Source organism: Bos grunniens, chromosome 19 (genome assembly GCF_055505025.1).
Source record: "Bos grunniens cultivar Pamir isolate PY7600 chromosome 19, Bosgru_T2T1.0, whole genome shotgun sequence".
Taxonomy (NCBI): domain Eukaryota; kingdom Metazoa; phylum Chordata; class Mammalia; order Artiodactyla; family Bovidae; genus Bos; species Bos grunniens.
In genome coordinates, this window is record NC_141183.1 from 11,413,434 (window position 1) to 11,435,705 (window position 22,272).

The window sequence follows — 22,272 nt, forward strand, 5'->3', positions numbered from 1 at the left end:
AGGCGATCCACGCGTAGAGATCTATAGCTTTTAGTTGTTTTTAAGTAAAGCTACATTCAAACAAGAATAAACCGCTCAGAAAATAAATGGATTAAACAAAAAATTACAATTGTCAAAATTAATTTTTTCGCTCAGTGTTCCTTAAAAAGAAAAAGAATCTGATTGATACTGTGGAGGATAGTACGTCTCCTCCCAACCGCGCGTCCGATACTATATTCCTTTGTAATATTATCAATGATTCTTTCGGAAGAATTTTGCTTTTTCAAAATCTGGAAAAAACAAGGGGTCGATTCCTTTAATTTCAGAAGGATGTAGGTCTACTTGTAATAATAAAGATTTTTTCAAAATTAATTAAATTAACACAGTTTCATTTATAGGACTGACTTTGATGTGACGCATCTATTGAACGAAAAGCTATAAACTAGCAAGCTGAATTGTGGTAACGATGGTAACAGGGGGGCGGAGACTTCTCTCGTCGCCTCTTGGGAAGCGCGGCCGGAACGCTCTGAAGAAGTTTGGCTTGTTACCCACGCCGTAGATCGCGCTGCATGCTGGGTCTTGGCAATATGGCGTCCTCCTTGATGTGCTGATGAGCGGAGTTTCACTGTAGCTTGAAACCAGAGGGCAAAACTCCCCAAACCCAATAAGCCCACATTACCCGTCTTTTCCGCAGCTCTGTGTAGCCTGTCTCTCAAGACTCGTTCTCAGACGGGCGAGAGCCATAGGGCTGGAGGCCAGAACCGGCCAGGCCGCGCGGACCCAGGGCTGAGGAGCCGGCTGCGGGCGAGCACGATGGGCCGGTCCTGGCTCTGGTTGCAGCAGCTCCGGCAAGTGCGCGACCCGCAGGGCTGAGAGTGGCTGCAGGAGACCTCAGGCGCTCTGAACCTCATCCCCTCGGCCGAAGACCTCAGCCCAGTCGGCGAATCGGCACCAAGAGCTGGCGGCCTGCCTGTCCTCGGATCGGCTGAGACGTTGGAGGCCGAGAGCAGGGTCATCGTGAGGCCTGGAGTCTCGCACGCCTTTGACAGCTCCGCTCGCAGCCCCTCTGGGAACTGACGCCCTCAGAAGCAGCCGGTGGCTTGGGAACTGGGGGCGTGTGTGTGTCTGTGCGGAGCCTCTTGGTTCCCTCATTTCCCACCCTTCTTGCCACCCCCTCCGACTTCCCGCGCAGAGTTAGAGAGAAGAATCTCAGACTTTGCCTGAGTGAGGGTCTCCACACTCTCTCCACCCATTTCTTTTTCTACTTCCCCCTTTTCTGTTTCTTATTTCACCCATTCTGGTACACACTAGTTTTCAAGGCTGGAGGTTCTCGAGCGTTTGCTGCCCAGGACTCCCCCACCCCCTCCCCCGCTCATGGAGTCCGAGATGCTGCAGTCGCCTCTCTTGGGACTCGGGGAGGAAGATGAAGCTGACCTTACAGACTGGAACCTGCCTTTGGCTTTTATGAAAAAGAGGCACTGTGAGAAAATCGAAGGCTCCAAATCCTTAGCTCAGAGCTGGAGGATGAAGGATCGGGTAAGTGGATAGCGCCTGCGCCCCTTGGACCTGGGTAGTTTTTTCAAGAAAGTTCAGAGCCAGAAGTATGTCCTTGGTAGAGCGGCGATATTTTTTCCCAGACACATGTTGCCGGTCAACTAAAAAGCACAAATCATTTCAGACTCCAGTTTTGGTTGTAAATGGAAAAGGCTGTTTTGGTTAGTAGTTATTCACTGGATAGTGTTAATTAGATTCAAAGGAAGTTCTAATTCAGACAATGAAAGTTACACAAGTTAGAAAATACAGCGTTGCAAGTATTTGCATGCTTTTTTGGATATACTTAGTACTGTTAACACTTAGAGGAAAGACAACTTGGGATGTAATATTTGTCCCCACGTGGTAGGTCTACTTTTAGTAGCTAGATTACTTTTTTTTTTTTTGGTCCAAGCTAGGTAGAATGCAGAAGTCTAATATAGTATGCTAGGAAACAAGATTACTGGCAAATGTTCAGCTAGTAACAAATTAATGCAAAGTTGTTTTAAAGTTACAATGAACTTTACCAAAGCCTTCTAAGCAATTTGTCTTGAATCTAGGCTTTGCTCCTTTTATGTCATGTCCTGTTACTATTACTTGGAGGCAGAATTTCTCTAATAGTAGAGTATGAGGAGTTGGAACTTGGGTCTAATAGTGGTTCCTTATGGTGTTGGAATGTGGATAGTGACCCAGGCTGCTAGGAAAGAAAGTCAATTTTGTTCAACCACCATCTATTTCCTGGTCTCCAGAGCAAAAGGGTGGGACTGTGTCACCCATACGTATTTATAATTTGTCTTTTTGTGTTTTGTTTTCTGCTTCAAGACTGTCTTTATTTATTTGAACTTTTTAGCCTAAGAAGGGTAGTTGGTATTATCATGTAGTGTGCTTGCTCTGGGCTGATGGATATGCTTATATAAGATGGTTGTTTTCAGTATATGATGTTGAACATATATACAATTACCCTTATGGTAATTTTAGTTATTCAGTCACTAGTAACTAGTGCTTCAGTTGTTATTTGGCGTACCTTCAAAAGGTTTGGAGAAGGAAGTGACACTCCATTATTCTTGCCTGGAAAATCCCGTGGACAGAGGAGCCTGGTGGGCTACAGCCCATGAGATTGCAGTCAGACAGGACTGAGCTACTGAGCATGCCCAAAAGGTCAGGAAAATCTGTTTCATCCAAAAGTAGTTTAGGGAGTAACAGAGATGGTCATTGGAAAAGATTGTATAAAGTCTGTCTTATTCCGCTTTAGTACTAATTACGTGGTTTAAAGCTTTTGTGGTTGCTGTCCATATATGAAAAGATTTATTCTAAAAAGTAACTGAAATCTTTTTTCATTCTAATTGAAGGGCTTTTTTTTTTCTTTTGAAATGTAGTTTTCCTAAACTGTTAAACAGGTTTAAAACATACTTAAACTGTTCAAAACTGATTAATGGATTCATTTTTGACCTTTTATTTAAAACAACTTGTGAATGATCAACATTCCCTGATAAGCTACTCATAGGTTATTAAGAGGAAGAAAAGTTTTGGGAGTCTGAGTAGTTACTGAGATTGTGACTTAGAGCTAGCTGAGAAAGTATCCAGCCTTTGCAAGTTGTTTAATAAAGAAAAAATATCAGCAGCTAACCTTTTTAGTTGTTTCTGAGAACTTGGCATCTGGCCATCCTTGTAATCTCTTTTCCCTGGTTAGACCCTCAGGGGGCTTTTTCAGTACATTCTACTGGGACGAAGGGTGCAAATCCAAATGATGCTGAGAGTTGAGAGGTAGTATAAAAAAGCCAGGTAGAAGGAGAATAATGGTGCAGATTCAGAGACAAATTGCAGCTGAGGTTTGACTCGTTTCTGACTTTCTGGAGGGTGGGATCAGTGGGGCTCCAAAGAGCACAGGGTGCAGCTCAAGGGGCAGCTGAGCCTGGCCAGGTCTCCCTTTCTCTTTCTTTTCTTTGAGAAGCCAGAAAACTTTTTTTTTAATGTAAGGTTTTCCAATTTTAAAATATTGGAACGACTTGAAATATTATAAACCATGAAGCAGTGTATCTGTGGGGCTGGCTCTGGCCAAGGGGTACCTATATGTGATTTCAAGATTCTAGGACTGTTGAGCACATGGGCATCCAGGCCAGACTATTTCCCTGTGCTGGGGTGGTCTCCAGCAGTCTGATGGTGCAGCGTTGTCAAAAAGCAGCAGGTGTGGGTCCAGTTGTCCTGTATGCGGACCAATGTAGACCACTTCTGGTGCACCATCGATTGCCCTAAATGCGGACTCAATCATTGCTTTTTCCTGTGATCCGCAGGCAAGTCCACATACTTTTACTGTACATGTATAAGCAGTTTCTTGCTGGTGTCCTATTTAGTGGAGTTGTTAAGTGTTCCTAAAATCGACAACTTTACCAAAGTTGAGTAACAACTCCAAGTTTTCTGCCGCTCAGTATTTGGCATCCTCACAGAATTACAGTACACTCTTGTTTGGAATTCCTGCAATCTTGGTGTTAAATCATTTCTGGTTTTCAGATGCCACTATTGTTGCATTTTAATTACTAAGTTACTGTTAGTTCAGTACTGTTATTATCAAATTATCAAGTTGGTTTTTTAGTTACTTCTGTGTGTAGTAAATGTGTATATGCATCGATGGCATTTTTGATTTGTGATTTTCAAATAACTAAACATATGAATTACAGTTCAAAAATGAATCATTCACGGACCTATGGCTAAAACAGATTTGTGTAGAACTCCCCCATTTGGGTTTTACTGTGATACTTCATCGTTATCACAGAGTTCATTTTCTAGAAAGTGGGCATGTGGATATAATTGGTCTCAGATGAATCTTTACCTTGCATGTGTGGCATGAAGTCCAGGAACATGAGAGCTACTGCTCTGAAAGAAAACCATCAGCAGACACACTGTACCTGCAAGTGTGCAAGAGATATAGCTATAAAATGATGAAACCATTTCCCAAACCAGTCTTTAGACTTAGTCACCTTGCTTTGTAGCCAAACTTGAATAAACCATGGAGGAAGCTGAGTAGATTACATTAAACTGTTATGTGGACAGTCAAATATTTAGGTTGTCTTTGGAGCAAGGCTACGTAGTAATACTTTACAACTCTTTCTTACTCCCTGTTTCCTCACTTTGAATCCTCTCAGTCTATTCCATTTAGACTCCCTTCATGCCACTCAGGCTGTCCTTCTACATGGTGATTATTTGTTGCTAAACCTAAATGTCACTTCTCTGTCTCTATCTTTTCAACTTTTTGGCAGCATTCCAGGGTGGACCACTCCCTCCTTCATAAAGCTTTTCCCTCACTTGCATCTATGTCTTCCTGAAACTCCAGGTTTTCCTCTGAGGTCACTAATTGGTCCTCCTCAGACTCCTTTGTGGTTGACAGCAGAGTGTGTAGTACCTGGGAACTTGATCTTGGAGATCTCTTTATTCTGTATGCCCCTTGCTAGCTGACCTCATCTAGTCTCATGGTTTTACGTGCCGTCTACATGCCTTGACTCCTGTCTCAGGTACCTGGCTGCCTGGTTTGCCTTGGTTTTCTCCATCACAACAGACTGCCTTCACCACCCACTCAGCTGTTTCAACCTGTACATCTGGAATTTATTCGTAATTAGATTCGTAATTATTTCCTCTTCCTCTCCTCTTTGTACAATCCGTTTCATCAGTAGGACCTGTCAGCTTTGCCTCCAGAGTGTATTCTGTATTGGACTACCTCATTTTGTCTCCACTGCTGTGAGCCCAGTCCAGGCAATTACCATGTTTCATCTGGACAACTAGAATCATGTCCTGACTGGTCTCCTTGTGTCTTCTCTTGCCCTACAATTTACTCTTAAAATTTTTTTTTTCATTTATTTTTGGTTGCACTGGATCTTCTTTGCTGTGTGCAGGGCTGGCTGTGATGAGCAGGGGCTGCTCTTTGTTGCGGTGATTCAGGCTTCTCATTGTGATGTCTTCTCTTGTTGGGGCACACAGGCTCTAGGCATTCAGGCTTCAGTATTGCGATGCAGCATGTGGAATCTTCTGGACCAGGAATGGAACTGATGTCCCCTGCATTGGCAGGTGGATTCTTAACCACTGGACCACCAGGGAAGTTTGACAACTTATTCTTCACATAGTGGTCAGAGGGATCTTGTTAAAGTATAAATCAGATCCTGTCACTTCCTTACTAGGCCTCTCCCTGGCTTCCTAGTACTTGGAGTAGAACAGAGAAGCCACCCTGGTTCACAAAGCTTCATAATCTGGTCCCGCCTGCCTTTTCTGCTTCTTGAATGGAAAGGCCTGGAATGCTCTTCCATCTCACCTTTGCACAGTCGGCTCTTTCTTGTGGTTTGTAGCCAGCGTCTAGGTCACTTTCTCAGAGACCTTCCCTGATCACCCCATCTTAAGCAGCTCCCCAATGGCTCAGGATCTCTCTTTATGTCTCTGATATTTTTCTTCATACTCCATCCCCAGAAATTATCTTTTTATCATAAAGCAAAGACCTTGTCTCCACTGTCATAAAGGATGGTGCTTGGTACACAGTAGCGTTTCAGTAAAAATGTACTGATGAGGGCCTTCCCTAGTGGCTCAGTGGTGAAGAATCTGCCTGCCAGTGCAGGAGATTCGGGTTCGATTCCTGATCTGGAAAGATCCCACATGCCATGGAGCCACAAGCCCGAGCCCCACAACTATGGAGCCTGGGCTCTGGAGCACACAAGTGGGAGCTACTGGGTCCACGTGCCGTAGAGCCCGTGCTCCAAAACGAGAGGCCACTGCAGTGAGAAACCCACCCACTGCAACTAGAGAGTAGCCACCTGCGCTCCATAACTAGGGAAAAGCCCAAGCAGCAACGAAGGCCCGAAACAGCCAAAATAAATGAATAAATAAAAAATAAAGTTATTTTTAAAAAGTACTGGTGAAAAAATGAATCACTCACAAAGGACTTCCACACAGATAATGTCTTTTAAGACTCAATAGCAGGGATTGTTACCTCCATGTGATTGATGAGGAAACTGAGGCTTGATTAATAGGCTGGCCTGCAGGGACATCATTTCAGGGCTCCAACAGAAGAAGCGAAATCTGAGAAACAAAGCCCAGGTAAAAAGAAACAACCAAAAGTGTATCACAGTGCCTCCACTCCACTGGAAGCCTCCTGTTCAGAGACCAGGGAGTCTGAAACAAAAACGTGGGGAAGATGAGGGGCTGGTGGTGCGGGGATGCAGACAGTGCACTAGCCCCAGAGCAGTAACGGATGGCGATGCTGATGACACAGCCCAGCTGTTCTCACGGTGCGCTCGCCTGGGTTCCTGAAGCAACACTCATCATTGTTGGCCTATTGGTCTTTTCCTCATGTTGACAGGGGCATTGATGGTGCAGAGGTGATGGTGGGTGAAACTGCTGGTGCCTGAGTGCGAATCCAGACGGTGGTGTCAGACTGGGCTGGTGGTTATTGTTTTCTTCATCACTGTGCACTCACAGTAAAAAAAGCTTCCAGTTTCACTTCAGAATGCCCTTCATAAGGCATTAAAATGATTAGTTTTCTTAAGTCTTGGCTCTTTAGCACACACCTCTTTGATCCTAGGTGTGGTTGTTGGAGGAAGAGCATCTGTGGTTGCTGGGGCCGCCAGCCGCAGCCCTTCCCGGAACGCAAGCTGTACCTGGAGGAGGCTGGCAGGCCGGTCAGGCTTGGGTTCTGGCAGATAGTTTCTCAAAGATAAATTGAGTTAGCTTCACTTTATTTGTTGCCAGTGGTAAGATTTAAGCTCTCAAGTGAGAATGAGAGTTGCAGAACACCTGTATTGGCCACTGTGCGGTGCCCAGCTTCCCAGCACGTGAAGATGTTTCTGATGAGGTGATGGGGGTGTTAATGAATACAGTTTGCTTTTATATTGTAGAATGAAATGTGTTTCACACTTGGAACATCTGCATAATTCAGTGAACCAATATTTTCAAGTGACTGATTCATGATATTATAAAATCATCCATGGGTAAAAGATCCAAAGTTGGGCCAATGGATTTTAACATAATAGAGTGTGAAAAGTCATGGCTGTGGTTTTGGATGGATTACATTTTCTATTCTGTTCAGATAGATTGCAGTAGACCTTTAAGAAATTACCAAATACTGAGTTTTGACATAATATCAAAGAAGAATATGTCCAATTATTGGCTATTCTGATACTCCTGTCCTTTCCAACTATATTTCTTTTTTAGTCCATATTTTTCTCACATATGTAGAACAACATATCACAACGGATTGAGTGTAGCATGTGAGAGGTCAGCTGTTTTCTATTAAGGCTGACATTAAAGAGATGTTCAGAAAACAATGTCACTTGTCTAACAATTTTTTGAAAATATAGTTATTTTTCATATAAATATTTATTGAAAATGTAATAAGTATAATTTTTAAATAAATTAACAAGGAAATGTATTATTCTTTTTTTTTTTTTGGTTTTAGCCTCTAAGATTGAAAATACTGATAAGTGTTACTCATATAAAAAGCTCTTTAAGAGTAGTTAGATGTCCTGTTATCAAATGTTTGAGACTTCTTAGTTTAGTTAAAGTGGGCATCAAACTTAAACTAGGAAGAAGGTGTGAGGTATTAGATGGTTGGCCAAAAACAGCAAGCTTGACCAGAAATCAGGTGACAGACTTGAAGGGGATCTGGGACCCTCTTTCCATCCTCTGAGCTTGTGGAGGGCCTTTGCGACTGTGAAGGCGTCTGTCTTACGTCTAGTCCTTTGGGCAGGGTTAGGGCCTCCTGTTGCCCCAGACTTCTAGATCGTGTCCTGCAGGGAGACACACTGCCACCCACCCAGGATGGCTTCATTCTGTGAGGGGAGGAGAATGGATCCAGGTGGTGAGGGGAGGTAGGTGGTAGAGGGTAGAAACCTTCACTCCAGCTCAGTGGAGGTTTACTACTCACTCAGTGTGCTGTACCATACCTTGGTGTCTGGTGGGACAGACAGATGTCAATACCAGATTATAATACGTGGTGTATTTACAGGGGAGGAGGCCATGGCCTCCTTGAGTGTATTTAAGTAAATCATTTGCATTGAACTGCACTTTTGAAACCTATAAATCAGTTAGGTTGACCCAGCATTAAACTCACTGTTGACCTATTTGGTGATAGGAGCTGCTTAAGGATTTAAGCAAGGGAATGTCAGACATAGATTTGTGTTTTGAAAGGTCTTTTTGACTGTGGGTGGAGTGGAGGGTTTGGAGAGGGGTTACGGTGAAGGTGGGATCACCAGCTGGGGAGGGGAGCAGGGTAATCCAGGTGAGAGCCACCGGGGCTGGGGGAGGAAGGGGTGGAGGACGGCGGGCCCTGCTGCTTTGTCAGTCACTCTCTCACTTTGCATTTGAAGTGTATAAGCTTTCTATTGGCATTCGTCATGTGAGACTCAGGAGCTCCAAAGGGACATCTACAAAGATATTTTTTCACCTGCTTTAAAAAATGTGCCGTTTTCCATTTTGAACAACATGCTGTGCTGTGGAAGTTTCCTGAAATGGATGAGGATGTTTCTGCCTCATTATCACCTTGTGGAGTTCTAAAGCTAGAGTTCTAACAAAATCCATGTGGCTTATATATAGAGGGTGTCCTCCAGGTGTCTGACTCTGTCTTCTTTTTGTTCAGAAGCCATTAAAGTGCTTTGAGCATCCACCATGCTTGTTTTCGTAGAGCTCAAGGTGGATACTATTTTCTTTTTGTAAGTCTAGTTAAATGCATAGAAAAGGCCATTCCAGTAAATATATGGCATAATATGTTAATGCTTTAATCATGTTCTTGAACCTTAAACTTGCCCAGTACATTCAATTCTGCAGAGAAGGTTGTGCCTTTAAAACAGAAGGGGAGACAGGTGAGGAGAGACAGCCAGCGACAGGTGTGCTTTCCAGGTGGATTATTGCGACTAGCTTTTTTTTTTTTTTATGTATAATTTCACACAGAAAAATCACAAGAATAGTGTAATGAATTCCAGTGTACCTTACCCAGATTCACCAGTTTTTACATCTTGCCTCATTTACTCTTCTCTACTTATAAATGAGAATATGTAATTCTTTCCCCCAAATTATTAAAGAGTAAGTTGGGAAAGATAGAAGATAGGAGAAGGGGACGACAGAGGATGAGATGGTTGGATGGCATTACCAATTCAGTGGACATGAGTTTGAGCAAACTCTGGGAGATGGTGAAAGACAGGGAAGCCTGGCATGCTGCAGTCCATGGGCTTGCAGGGGGTTGGACATGACTTACTTGGAGACAGTGCTCTTTTATGCCTTACTGTGTGTGTCTCCTAAGAACAAAGGACATCATCTTACGTAAACATAGGACAGTTGTAAAACTCAGAACATTTGTCCTTGATATACTGCTATTACTAATCCAGTTCACGTTGAAATGCTGTGGCTGGTTTGCTCCTTTATCAGCCATTCTGCCCTCTCGCATCCAGGTTCATGCACTGCCTAAGAAGTCTCGTCTGTTTCAGCTCAGTCGCTCAGACGGACCTTTGTTAACAAAGTAATGTCTCTGCTTTTTAATATGCTGTCTATGTTGGTCATAACTTTACTTCCAAGGAGTAAGCGTCTTTTAATTTCATGGCTGCAATCACTATCTGCAGTGATTTTGGAGCCCAGAAAAATGAAGTCAGCCACTATTTCCATTGTTTCCCCATCTATTTCCCATGAAGTGATGGAACCGGATGCCATGATCTTAGTTTTCTGAATGTTGAGCTTTAAGCCAACTTTTTCACTCTCCTCTTTCACTTTCATCAAGAGGCTCTTTAGTTCTTCTTCAGTTCAGTTCAGTTCAGTCGCTCAGTCGTGTCTGACTCTTTGCGACCCCATGGACCGCAGCATGCCAGGCCTCCCTGTCCATCACCAACTCCCGGAGTTCACTCAGACTCATGTCCATTGAGTCAGTGATGCCATCCAGCCATCTCATCCTCTGTCATCCCCTTCTCCTCCTGCCCCCAATCCCTCCCAGCATCAGAGTCTTTTCCAATGAGTCAACTCTTCGCATGAGGTGGCCAAAGTACTGGAGTTTCAGCTTTAGCATCATTCCTTCCAAAGAACACCCAGGGCTGATCTCCTTTAGAATGGACTGGTTGGATCTCCTTGCAGTCCAAGGGACTCTCAAGAGTCTTCTCCAACACCACAGTTCAAAAGCATCAATTCTTTGGCATTCAGCTTTCTTTACAGTCCAACTCTCACATCCATACATGACCACTGGAAAAACCATAGCCTTGACTAGACGGACCTTTGTTGGCAAAGTAACGTCTCTGCTTTTGAATATGGTATCTAGGTTGGTCATAACTTTTCTTCCAAGGAGTAAGCGTCTTTTAATTTCATGGCTGCAGTCACCATCTGCAGTGATTTTGGAGCCCCCCAAAATAAAGTCTGACACTGTTTCTACTGTTTCCCCATCTCTTTCCCATGAAGTGTGCCATAAGGGTGGTGTCATCTGCATATCTGAGGTTATTGATATTTCTCCCAGTAATCTTGATTCCAGCTGTGCTTCATCCAGCCCAGCGTTTCTCATGATGTACTCTGCACATAAGTTAAATAAGCAGGGTGACAATATACAGCCTTGACGTATTCCTTTTCCTATGTGGAACCAGTCTGTTGTTCCATGTCCAGTTCTAACTGTTGCTTCCTGACCTGCATACAGGTTTCTCAAGAGGCATGTCAGGTGGTCTGGTATTCCCATCTCTTTCAGAATTTTCCGTAGTTTATTGTGATCCACACAGTCAAAGGCTTTGGTATAGTCAATAAAGCAGAAAGCCTCCTTTAATCTAAAGGAGTTTCTTAGGCTTTCTTAGAGTTCCTTGACCTTTTTTAAAAAATTAAAAAAAATATTTTATTTTTTTATTGTCATAAAATATATATAATATGAAGTTCATAATTTAAACCATTTTTAAGGCTACAGTTATTAAGTACATTGTTCAGCCATCACCAGCGTCCATCTCCAGACCTTTCTCATCTGCCCAAACTGAAGCTCTGTCCCCATTAAACACTAAGTCTCCCTCCCCCTCACCCAGCACCTGGTAACCACCATCCTACTTTCTGTCTCTGACTTTGGTGACCTTGACATTTTAAAAGAATACAGGCAGATATTTTGTGGAACACTCTCAGGTTTCCTATTCCATTGTGGAATGTCCTGATGTTTCCCAGTACTCAGATTCATGTTACACATTTTGTGTGAGGATGCTGCTGAAGTCGTGCTTTTTCCCGAGCGTTGTATCAGAAAGCACACCTTGTTGCTTGGTCCCAACCTTATTAATGTTGTTCACTTGGCCCATCCCTGTCATCGCTTATTTTCTTGCCTAGCAAGGCCTCTTCACATTGTCATCCGTGGCCTTGGATGTACCAGGCTTGAACATTCCTTAGCTTTTTGGCACAATGAGATGTTCCAGGGTCATCGTGTATTTTCCCTGCCTCAGCCCTGGAATTAGCCTTTTCTCCAATGATCCTCAGTTCCTTTTGGTGGAAAACAGAATTCAGATGCGATACCTGGCACCAGGTCTGGCATGGCTACTGATGTGCCATTGTTTGTGGGCCACCTCAGCAGAGATGCTGGGTGGAGGCATCCATGTCTGTCTGGATTTATTGCTTTCTTACTGCTGGCATCATACTGTGATGTACAGAGGTGATTATCACTGGACCCCGTCTCCTCTGTCCCTCTTAACAGGCTTGTTACTTCCTTCCGAGCGGTGAGAACCTGGCTCCTTCATCCTTCCTGAGTCATTTGTTGGCTGGAATGCACAGAGGGGAGTTTGCTAACCCATGGCACTTGGGGAAGCACACTTATTAACGGAGAGGTTAATATTCACTTACAGTATTGTTGGAGGCAAACTGTATATACAGAAATGCACAAATCCCAACTACCAGTGTGTGCTATCCAAAAGCAACCTACAGGGCTTCTCAGTGTTTTGTGGGGAAATATTGTTCTTATGAGCGCTTTGTACCATTTACATACATGGCACTGAGCCTGGGGTAGTGTGGGATCTGAGGAGACAGAAGATGTGGGTGTGGCCCCTTGAGGAATTTTATCTTATTAGAGAAAAAGGCATCCTTTTACAGTGTTAAGTAAAAACACAGTAATTATGTATCCGCACTTGAGTAACAAAGTAGTGATTTAAGGACTTCTGCTTGCTAGACATTTAGGTGGTGTCTGTATGTCCACGGTACTGGGTGGGTTGAGCCCTGCTTTGTGTGCAGTAGGGGGTCCCTGATGCAGGCGGGGGAAGTGTGTGCAGGTCAGGTCATGAGGATGCAGGGAGGGGCAAGCGTGGTAAAGTCTCCAAAACTGGTTTAAATAATTCAGTGATTCAGCAAATATTTATTAAGGGCCTCTATGTGCCGGATTGGAGAAGACAGTGGCACCCCACTCCAGTACTCTTGCCTAGAAAATCCCATGGATGGAGGAGCCTGGTAGGCTGCAGTCCATGGGGTTGCTAAGAGTTGGACACGGCTGAAGCGACTTAGCAGCAGCAGCAGCAGCAGCATGTGCCGGATACAGTGCTAGGTGTTGGTGATTCATTGGTGAATAGCTCCTGCTTTTAGGGAGTTTACCAGTTTAGTGCGGAAGAGGGGTTGGGGTGGTGGTGGCTGCCTGCAGAGTGGGGAGAAAGCCTCCTGGAAGGCCCGCTGTACCTGAAAGAGAGGAAAAAGGAAAGAAGGGAGAGGGCAGGAGGGAGGGCAGAGGTGTGTCGAGGTGGAGAGGCGAGAGAGCCTATCTTTGGATATCGCTTTGCTCCATCCTCCCCAAGACCATGCCCCAGCTCCCACTGCAGCCCTAGCTGCTTTGTCATCTTCTGACATGGGTCATGTCATTAGGACAGAGACTGTGTCTTGTTTGTGCAGTATCTCCAGCTTCTCATGTAGAGACTGATTGGTGGCAGGTGCTCACTGAATAATTGCTGAGAACAGGTAAATGGAGCAAAGACTGCAGAGAGAAGTGCCGGGAGACCCATGATAGTGGAGAGACGAGCAGGGCAGGTCTTGACAAGCTTTGTAAGGCCTTGGGAATTTGGGTTTTGTCTTAAGGACTATTAAGGACAGTTTTAAAGCAGGGTGGTGACATGATCAGGATTGCATATTAGAAATGTTAGAGTGGAGGAGGGGAGTGAGTTTGTGTGTGTTTATGTGTATGCTTGTGTAGGTATGTGAGTGTATATGTATATATGTGTGTGTATATACATCAGTTCAGTTCAGTCGCTCAGTCGTGTCCGACTCTTTGCGACCCCATGAATTGCAGCACACCAGGCCTCCCTGTCTATCACCAACTCCCAGAGTTCACTAAAACTCAACGTCCATCGAGTCGGTGATGCCATCCAGCCATCTCATCCTCTGTCATCCCCTTCTCCTCCTGCCCCCAATCCCTCCCAGCATCAGAGTCTTTCCCAATGAGTCAACTCTTCGCATGAGGTGGCCAAAGTACTGGAGTTTCAGCTTTAGCATCATTCCTTCCAAAGAACACCCAGGACTGATCTCCTTTAGAATGGACTGGTTGGATCTCCTTGCAGTCCAAGGGACTCTCAAGAGTCTTCTCCAACACCACAATTCAAAAGCATCATTTCTTTGGCATTCAGCTTTCTTCACAGTCCAACTCTCACATCCATACATGACCACTGGAAAAACCATAGCCTTGACTAGATGGACCTTTGTTGGCAAAGTAATGTCTCTGCTTTTCAATATGCTATCTAGGTTGGCCATAACTTTCCTTCCAAGGAATAAGTGTCTTTTAATTTCATGGCTGCAGTCACCATCTGCAGTGATTTTGGAGCCCAGAAAAATAATGTCTGACACTGTTTCTACTGTTTCCCCATCTACTTCCCATGAAGTGATGGGACCAGATGCCATGATCTTCGTTTTCTGAATGTTGAGTTTTAAGCCAACATTTTCACTCTCCTCTTTCACCTTCATCAAGAGGCTTTTTAGGTCCTCTTCACTTTCTGCCATAAGGGTGGTGTCATCTGCATATCTGAGGTTATTGATATTTCTCCCAGCAATCTTGATTCCAGCTTGTGCTTCCTCCAGCCCAGCATTTCTCATGATGTACTCTGCATAGAAGTTAAATATGCAGGGTGACAATATACAGCCTTGACGTACTCCTTGTCCTATTTGGAACCAGTCTGTTGTTCCATGTCCAGTTCTAACTGTTGCTTCCTGACCTGCATACAGGTTTCTCAAGAGGCAGGTCAGGTGGTCTGGTGTTCCCATCTCTTTCAGAATTTTCCACAGTTTATTGTGATCCACACAGTCAAAGGCTTTGGCATAGTCAATGAAGCAGAAATAGATGTTTTTCTGGAACTCTCTTGCTTTTTTGATGATCCAGCGGATGTTGGCAATTTGATCTCTGGTTCCTCTGCCTTTTCTAAAACCAGCTTGAACAACTGGAAGTTCACGGTTCACATATTGCTGAAGCCTGGCTTGGAGAATTTTGAGCATTACTTTACTAGCGTGTGAGATGAGTGCAATTGTGTGGTAGTTTGAGCATTCTTTGGCATTGCCTTTCTTTGGGATTGGAATGAAAACTGACCTTTTCCAGTCTTGTGGCCACTGCTAAGTTTTCCAAATTTGCTGGCATATTGAGTGCAGCACTTCCACAGCATCATCTTTCAGGCTTTGAAATAGCTCAACTGGAATTCCATCACCTCCACTAGCTTTGTTCGTAGCGATGCTTTCTAAGGCCCACTTGACTTCACATTCCAGGATGTCTGGCTCTAGGTGAGTGATCACACCATCGTGATTATCTTGGTCATGAAGATCTTTTTTTGTACAGTTCTTCTGTGTATTCTTGCCACCTCTTTTTAATATCTTCTGCTTCTGTTAGGTCCGTACCATTTCTGTCCTTTATTGAGCCCATCTTTGCATGAAATGTTCCCTTGGTATCTCTGATTTTCTTGAAGAGATCTCTAGTCTTTCCCATTGTGTTGTTTTCCTCTATTTCTTTGCATTTATCGCTGAGGAAGGCTTTCTTATCTCTCCTTGCTATTCTTTGGAACTCTGCATTCAGATGCTTATATCTTTGCTTTTCTCCTTTGCTTTTTGCTTCTCTTCTTTTCACAGCTATTTGTAAGGCCTCCCCAGTCAGCCATTTTGCTTTTTGCATTTCTTTTCCATGGGGATGGTCTTGATCCCTGTCTCCTGTACTATGTTACGAACCTCTGTCCATAGTTCATCAGGCACTCTACCTATCAGATTTAGTCCCTTAAATCTATTTCTCACTTCCACTGTATAATCATAAGGGATTTGATTTAGGTCATACCTGAATGGTCTAGTGGTTTTCCATACTTTCTTCAATTTAAGTCTGAATTTGGCAATAAGAAGTTCATGATCTGAGCCACAGTCAGCTCCCGGTCTTGTTTTTGCTGACTGTATAGAGCTTCTCCATCTTTGGCTGCAAAGAATATAATCAGTCTGATTTCGGTGCTGACCATCTGGTGATGTCCATGTGTAGAGTCTTCTCCTGTGTTGTTGGAAGAGGGTGTTTGCTATGACCAGTGCGTTCTCTTGGCAAAACTCTATTAGCCTTTGGCCTGCTTCATTTTGTATTCCAAGGCCAAATTTGCCTGTTACTCCAGGTGTTTCTTGACTTCCTCCTTTTGCATTCCAGTCCCCTATAATGAAAAGGACATCTTTTTTGGGTGTTAGTTATAAAAGGTCTTGTAGGTCTTCATAGAACCATTCAGCTTCTTCAGCATTACTGGTTGGGGCATAGACTTGGATTACCGTGATATTGAATGGTTTGCCTTCGAAATGAACAGAGGTCATTCTGTCATTTTTGAAATTACATCCAAGTACTACATTTTGGACTCTTTTGTCAACCATGATGGCTACTCCATTTCTTCTAAGGGATTCCTGCCCGCAGTAGTAGATATAATGGTCATCTCAGTTAAATCACCCATTCCAGTCCATTTTAGTTTGCTGATTCCTAGAATGTCGACGTTCACTCTTGCCATCTCCTGTTTAACCACTTCCAATTTGCCTTGATTCATGGACCTGACATTCCAGGTTCCTATGCAATATTGCTCTTTACAGCATCAGACCTTGCTTCTATCACCAGTCACATCCACAACTGGGTATTGTTTTTGCTTTGGCTCCATCCATTCATTCTTTCTGGAGTTATTTCTCCACTGATCTCCAGTAGCATATTGGGCACCTACCGACCTAGGGAGTTCCTCTTTCAGTATCCTATCATTTTGCCTTTTCATACTGTTCATGGGGTTCTCAAGGCAAGAATACTGAAGTGGTTTGCCATTCCCTTCTCCAGTGGACCACATTCTGTCAGACCTCTCCACCATGACCCGCCTGTCTTGGGTGGCCCCACGGGCACGGCTTAGTTTCATTGAGTTAGACAAGGCTGTGGTCCTAGCGTGATTAGATTGACTAGTTTTCTGTGAGTATGGTTTCAGTGTGTCTGCCCTCTGATGCCCTCTCGCCACACCTGCCATCTTACTTGGGTTTCTCTTACCTTGTATGTGGGGTATCTCTTCACGGCTGCTCCAGCAAACTGCAGCCACTGCTCATTACCTTGGACGAGGGGTATCCTGACCACCACCCCTCCTGACCTTGAATGTGGAGTAGCTCCTCTTGGCCCTCCTGCGCCCGCGCAGCCACCGCTCTATGGACGTGGGGTTGCTCCTCTCGGCCGCCGCCCCTGACCTCGGGCATCGGGTAGCTCCTCCCGGCAGCTGTTCTTCAGGCAAGAATACTGGAGTAGGCTGTCATTTCCTTCTCCAGGAGATCTTCCTGACCCAGGGATTGAACCCGGGTCTCCTGCACTGCAGATAGACTCTTTACCAACGGAGCCACCAGGGAACGTGTATATACATATGTGGGTGTATAAGTGTGTGTAAGGGAGGGGAAATAGGTCAGAAGCCTCCTGAGGAGGGGAAGGTGGAAGCAGGGAGGAGCTGGCCATGACTGGAGCTAGGGAAATGCCAGTGAGACACCTAGGCAGCCCCAGTTCTCCCTGGAACAAGGCTTGATCACACTTGGCCATTGACTGGTTACAGGAGGCCACAGAATGGCTTGCTGATTCCAGCTGGATGTATTAACAGGAGGGAGAGGAATGAGCCATTACCAGCATTCAGGAGGGGAAGAGTGTGTATCTGGCTGTGGAACTTGGAGAAAGTTTTCCTTAAAGAATGTTTCAATGGGAAATATTGAAAGCGGTGCATCAGTGGTTCCCAGCCTCTGGTCCCCTTGGTGTCTGGCCTTCATCCATCCCCACTGCACCCCTTGTCCCCGTGCCCAAGGGTGTTGGTGATGAGCTGTGCCCAGTGAATTCTGTTCAGTTTGGTGTTTCCTTGCATGGTTCTTCTTTTACCCTTAGAACTTTGTACATGTTTCTGTTTGTCATAACTAATGAATCAACATTGATACATTATTATCAACTAAAGTCTTTCTGTAATTTATTTGGATTTCCTGTTTTTACCTGTTGTCTTCTTTCTGCTCCAGGATCCCACCCACGATGCCACATTACATTTCGTCATCACATTTCCTTAGGGTCCGAGGAAATGTGACGACGGAATGTCATGATGGTCTCTCAGACTTTTCCTAGTTTTGGGTGACGTTGACAGTTTATAGCAGTACTGGTCAGGGATTTGGTAGACTGTCCCTCTGTGGGAATTTGTTTGATGTTTTTCTTATGATAAAACTGGGGTTATAGGTTTTGGAGAGGAAGATCACAGAGGGAAAGTGCCTTTCGCCTCATATCACATCAGAGGTCCATGCACTCAGCATGACTTATTACTGTTGATATGACTTTGATATGGGCTGATGTCCTGTTAGTCAGGTGTCTCCACTTGATATCCCCTCCCCACCCTCATCCTGCTCTCTTTGGAAGGAATTTACTGTGCCCAGCCCACACTTAAAAGGGGAGGAGAGTGGTGCTCCACCTCCCTAAGGGCATACATTAACTGGAATTTTTCTGTATGGGAGACTTATCTATTCTTCCCCATTTATTAATCTGTTCAATCATTTACTTAATGTCAGTATGGACTCATAGATATTTATTTTGTCCTCTGGGTTATAATCCACTACTGTATTTTGTTGCTCCATCTTTGGCCAGTGAAGTCTTTCAGTTGGCTCCCGCACTGCTTTGACAAAGTCCCACCGTGGTGGACCTTTTTTTTTAAAGCACCTAATTTACTTTGTGGAGCACGGGATGCTCCAGGCTCATCTTGTGCATTTCCTGCCTTGGTTCTAAATTCAGGTGTTTTTCCAAGGAGCCCTGGTTCCTGTTATTGGAGGATGGGGTTAGAGACCAAGATCTGGGTGCTGGGTGTGTTCGTGGCTGCTGGGGTGTCGCTACCTTTAGGTCCTCTCAGGTCACAGAGCAAAGAGATACATGTGCATATACTGACCCCTGTGTGTATACACACATCTGTAAACATTTCTGTATGTAACATCTCTACTTGTGTTAAGCTAAACATGCATTTGCAGTGATATCTTCAGATTTAATTGGTTTTTGTTTTTTAAAAATTTTTTGTTGTTACTATAAATCTCGAACCAAGAGGTTAGTAACATAAGGTGAAATCAGACAACAGCGTGCTTCTGGAGGAAAGCTAATGAATGTGTGTACCAGGGAGGGTCTGTTACGCAGCACAGACTTCATAAATACTTGTTGCATGACAGAGCTAGAGCCCTTAGTGTCTTTTGTGAGTGATGACTCGGTTGAATAGAAAATTTTGTGGAAGCTGAACTTCTGGTGAATAGTTGTCAAGGAGGTGGGGGTAGAGTGAGGCAGTGGTCGCAGAGCAGGGCTTTGGGAGGAGAGAAGTAGGGGCAGCAGCAAACAAATGTTTGAAGGCAGAGGAGCCCACAGAGGGAGAGACAGAAGGTGGCAGGAAGAGGCCAGGAAGGGGCGGTAGTGAGGGCAGAAGCTGTGCTGCTCCCACTTTGTGGCTTTACAGTTTCTGAGCATTTTTTCCCACATGGATCTAGTTTACTTACTCCTGACAACACCCCTGGCAGGCATCTGTTGTTACCTGAGTGAGCCAAGGCCACTTAGAGGGGGCAGGCAACCCCGTAGAATTCCTGAACTGCTGAGGAGCTGAGCCAGGAGTCCAGGCCCCAGTGTGACAACTGTGGAGCTGGGCTTCTGCCTTGCTTCTCATCCCATTGGCAGGACAGGCTTGGGTGAGATTTCTCATTGGGTTAAAGTCCCACGTTATGGAGACTCAGAAAATTTTGGTGGACTTCTAAAAATTGAACAGGCAGTGGAGGTTTTATCTAAGAGAATGGACTGTGGTGTCAGAGTGACCTTGGCCCAAGCTGGTTCCTCTTCTAGCTCTCTGTTCTTGGTGTAGATCTTAGTGTTTTGCTTTGTAAAGTGGGTCTAAGGCTGCCTACCTCGTGGTGGTGTGTTACAAGGATTAAATGTGATCCGATTGGTGAGGTGGGAGGACTGAGGGGCTCACAGCTGAGCTCAGTGTTTAAGGGGCAGCCTGCACGGCTGTGGTTTCTGCCCACCTGCTCCTCACTGCGCAGCTGCTAAGGAGCCATCGCCTCCTGTTGGTGGTGCAGTGTTGCATGTGATTGACTGGAAGAAAAGGAGTGGAAATTGCGCATCCAGACAGAGAGCTATGCCTGCTGTTCTCATCAGTTGATAAGGGGCACAAGTGGTTCAGGTGACCGCCATCCTAAGAGGAGCGCCAAACTAGGCAGACTTAGCTCCCTTTCTGTTTTAAAAACGTTTTGTACCAACCCTGGCCCCTCTCCTGAGCTCCTGAGGGAGCTCTCCTCTAAGATCCATGTTCTACCTGAATGTGTTTATGTGAGGTTCCGGTAAATGTAGTTTGTAAAAAAACTAGACTTTATGACATATGTCCCATAAATCACTGTTTGTGAACACTACAGAAAATGAAGTGATTCTTGCAAGCCATCATGGCAACATTAGGGTTTCAATAATAGCTCACACATTTTTTTCCTGACATCAAGTTCATTTCATTCAGAATGAATATTCTCATAAAAACAATTCTCAGAATCTACCAAGTCAGACCGCAAGTTGAGGTCATTACTGTTCCCTTCTTTCTAGTAAAGGTGCTCTGAAGATGAAATGCTTTATTTCTGCATTATGTGTCCTATGAGGCAAACTGCTGGGTTTAACAGACACCGCAGTGGGAAATTCTCTGGACAGATGCTTGCCGCACAGCCTTTTGCTGCTGGTAACGTCCCTGACTCCTGCTCTGTGCTGCCTTCCCATGGGTGGACTCACTGGCCTAGCACTGTCCTGGGTTCCAGGAATAATGAGTCAAGTAGAAAGTGCTTCAGCTCCCTGAGGGCCTCACTGGGAGTGGGATTTGGGGGCTGACCTGAAGCCTGGCTCTGACAGCCGGACTTTGGAACTGTGTCTGGGCCGCATTTCCTGTGACCTACATTTGGTCCTTTGTCTCCAGTGCTGATCCGTGCCTCCTTTACTCTGTACAGTGACTCCCTGCTCTCACACAGCCTCAGCTTTTGTTACTAAGTTCTAGAGCTCAGGTCCCTGTGTGAGTTCTGGTTTGCTTCGGATTCTTTTGAATCTTGGTTTTGGGTACCTCATCAGCTCTGCCTTCCTGGGTTTGCTTGGGTCCTGCAATACAGGATATGGAGTGATGCCCTGAGCCGCGTTGGGTTCCCTGTGTTGTGTCTCCCTCAGATGCACTCCAGAATTCCAGGTGCCAGAAGCGGGCCTGGAGATTGACTTATTCTTCTTACACCTTGCCCACCTCCCTCACATTCACCTGGTTCTGCTGTGGGGAAGGAACGTGATGCCCGGGAGCCCCTTGCTCTGCCCTTGTTTATTGCACGCTGTCCAGGACGTCAGTCCCTGGTGCCCTATCAGTGTCGTACGTTACTGTTTAACTTTGAGACAGTGGATCCTACTTTATGATCTGTTTTTTACCTTATTAAAATTGCTGATAGTTTTCACTTAACTAAATACATTTTCACTTAAATGAGTATATGTGAGAAATGCCAGAATGTCCCTGACAATATTTGACCTTTTTTTTTTGAGAAGAATTTCATGCTAATTAGATTGGTTGATTCTATAGGTTATTTTTTCTTCATTTTAAATGGCATAACTTTATGGAATTGTCTTATGAAATTATGAGCCTATTTTAAATTTAGGAATAGTAAATCAAGCAAATGTGAAAATCTGGCATTTTAAGATTATCCCAATTTTCTACAAGAATATTCATTACAGCATTTATTCACTTGGTCTGTATTTATTGAGTGCCTGCAAATAACCTAATATCCATCAATAGAGAACTGATTAATTAACTTTTGGTGATATACTAGACTTCCATGCAGCTGGTACACACAGTGAAATAATTCTGTGTGTGCTGTTATGGGAAGGTTTCTAAGATGTGTTATTAAATTAAACCCCACACACATATTTAAAAAAAAAAAACCAAGACATTGATTGAGCAGACTATTTGGTATGATCCTATTTGTGTTTTTAAGAAGCTATTTTATATATATATATACACACACATATAAAAATAAATGCTTATCTATGTAGAAATATATGGAAAGGTACACAATTAAGGACGGAGTGGGAGATAGGGATCAGTAGAATTATATTTATAAAAATTTATATTTTCCTGTACTTCATTATTGAATCCTTCTGCATAGTTATTTTACTGTTATCTAAAAAATGATTATCCTTATGATATGTCCTCTGTGGGCCTATTGGCTATATCTCTGTTTTATTTTTTGGTGCTGGTTCTGAGGTTTGCAATGTTACATCTCTAACTTACTGCATTGTGCCTCAAGTAAAGCGCACCTCTTCACGTGTGTGTTTAA

General features: G+C 44.2%; 1 protein-coding gene across 2 annotated transcripts in view; it reads left to right on the plus strand.

The window, feature by feature from the left end:
• Positions 1 to 447: 447 nt before the first annotated feature.
• RPTOR (regulatory associated protein of MTOR complex 1) overlaps positions 448 to 22,272 on the plus strand; it is a 324,607-nt gene continuing 302,782 nt past the window's right edge. For both annotated transcript variants that reach the window (XM_086356543.1, XM_086356544.1), the window contains exon 1: positions 448 to 1,515. In XM_086356543.1, the coding sequence (XP_086212669.1) occupies positions 1,354 to 1,515 (162 nt within the window). In that variant the 5' untranslated portion in view covers positions 448 to 1,353. The remainder of the gene's footprint in view (positions 1,516 to 22,272) is intronic.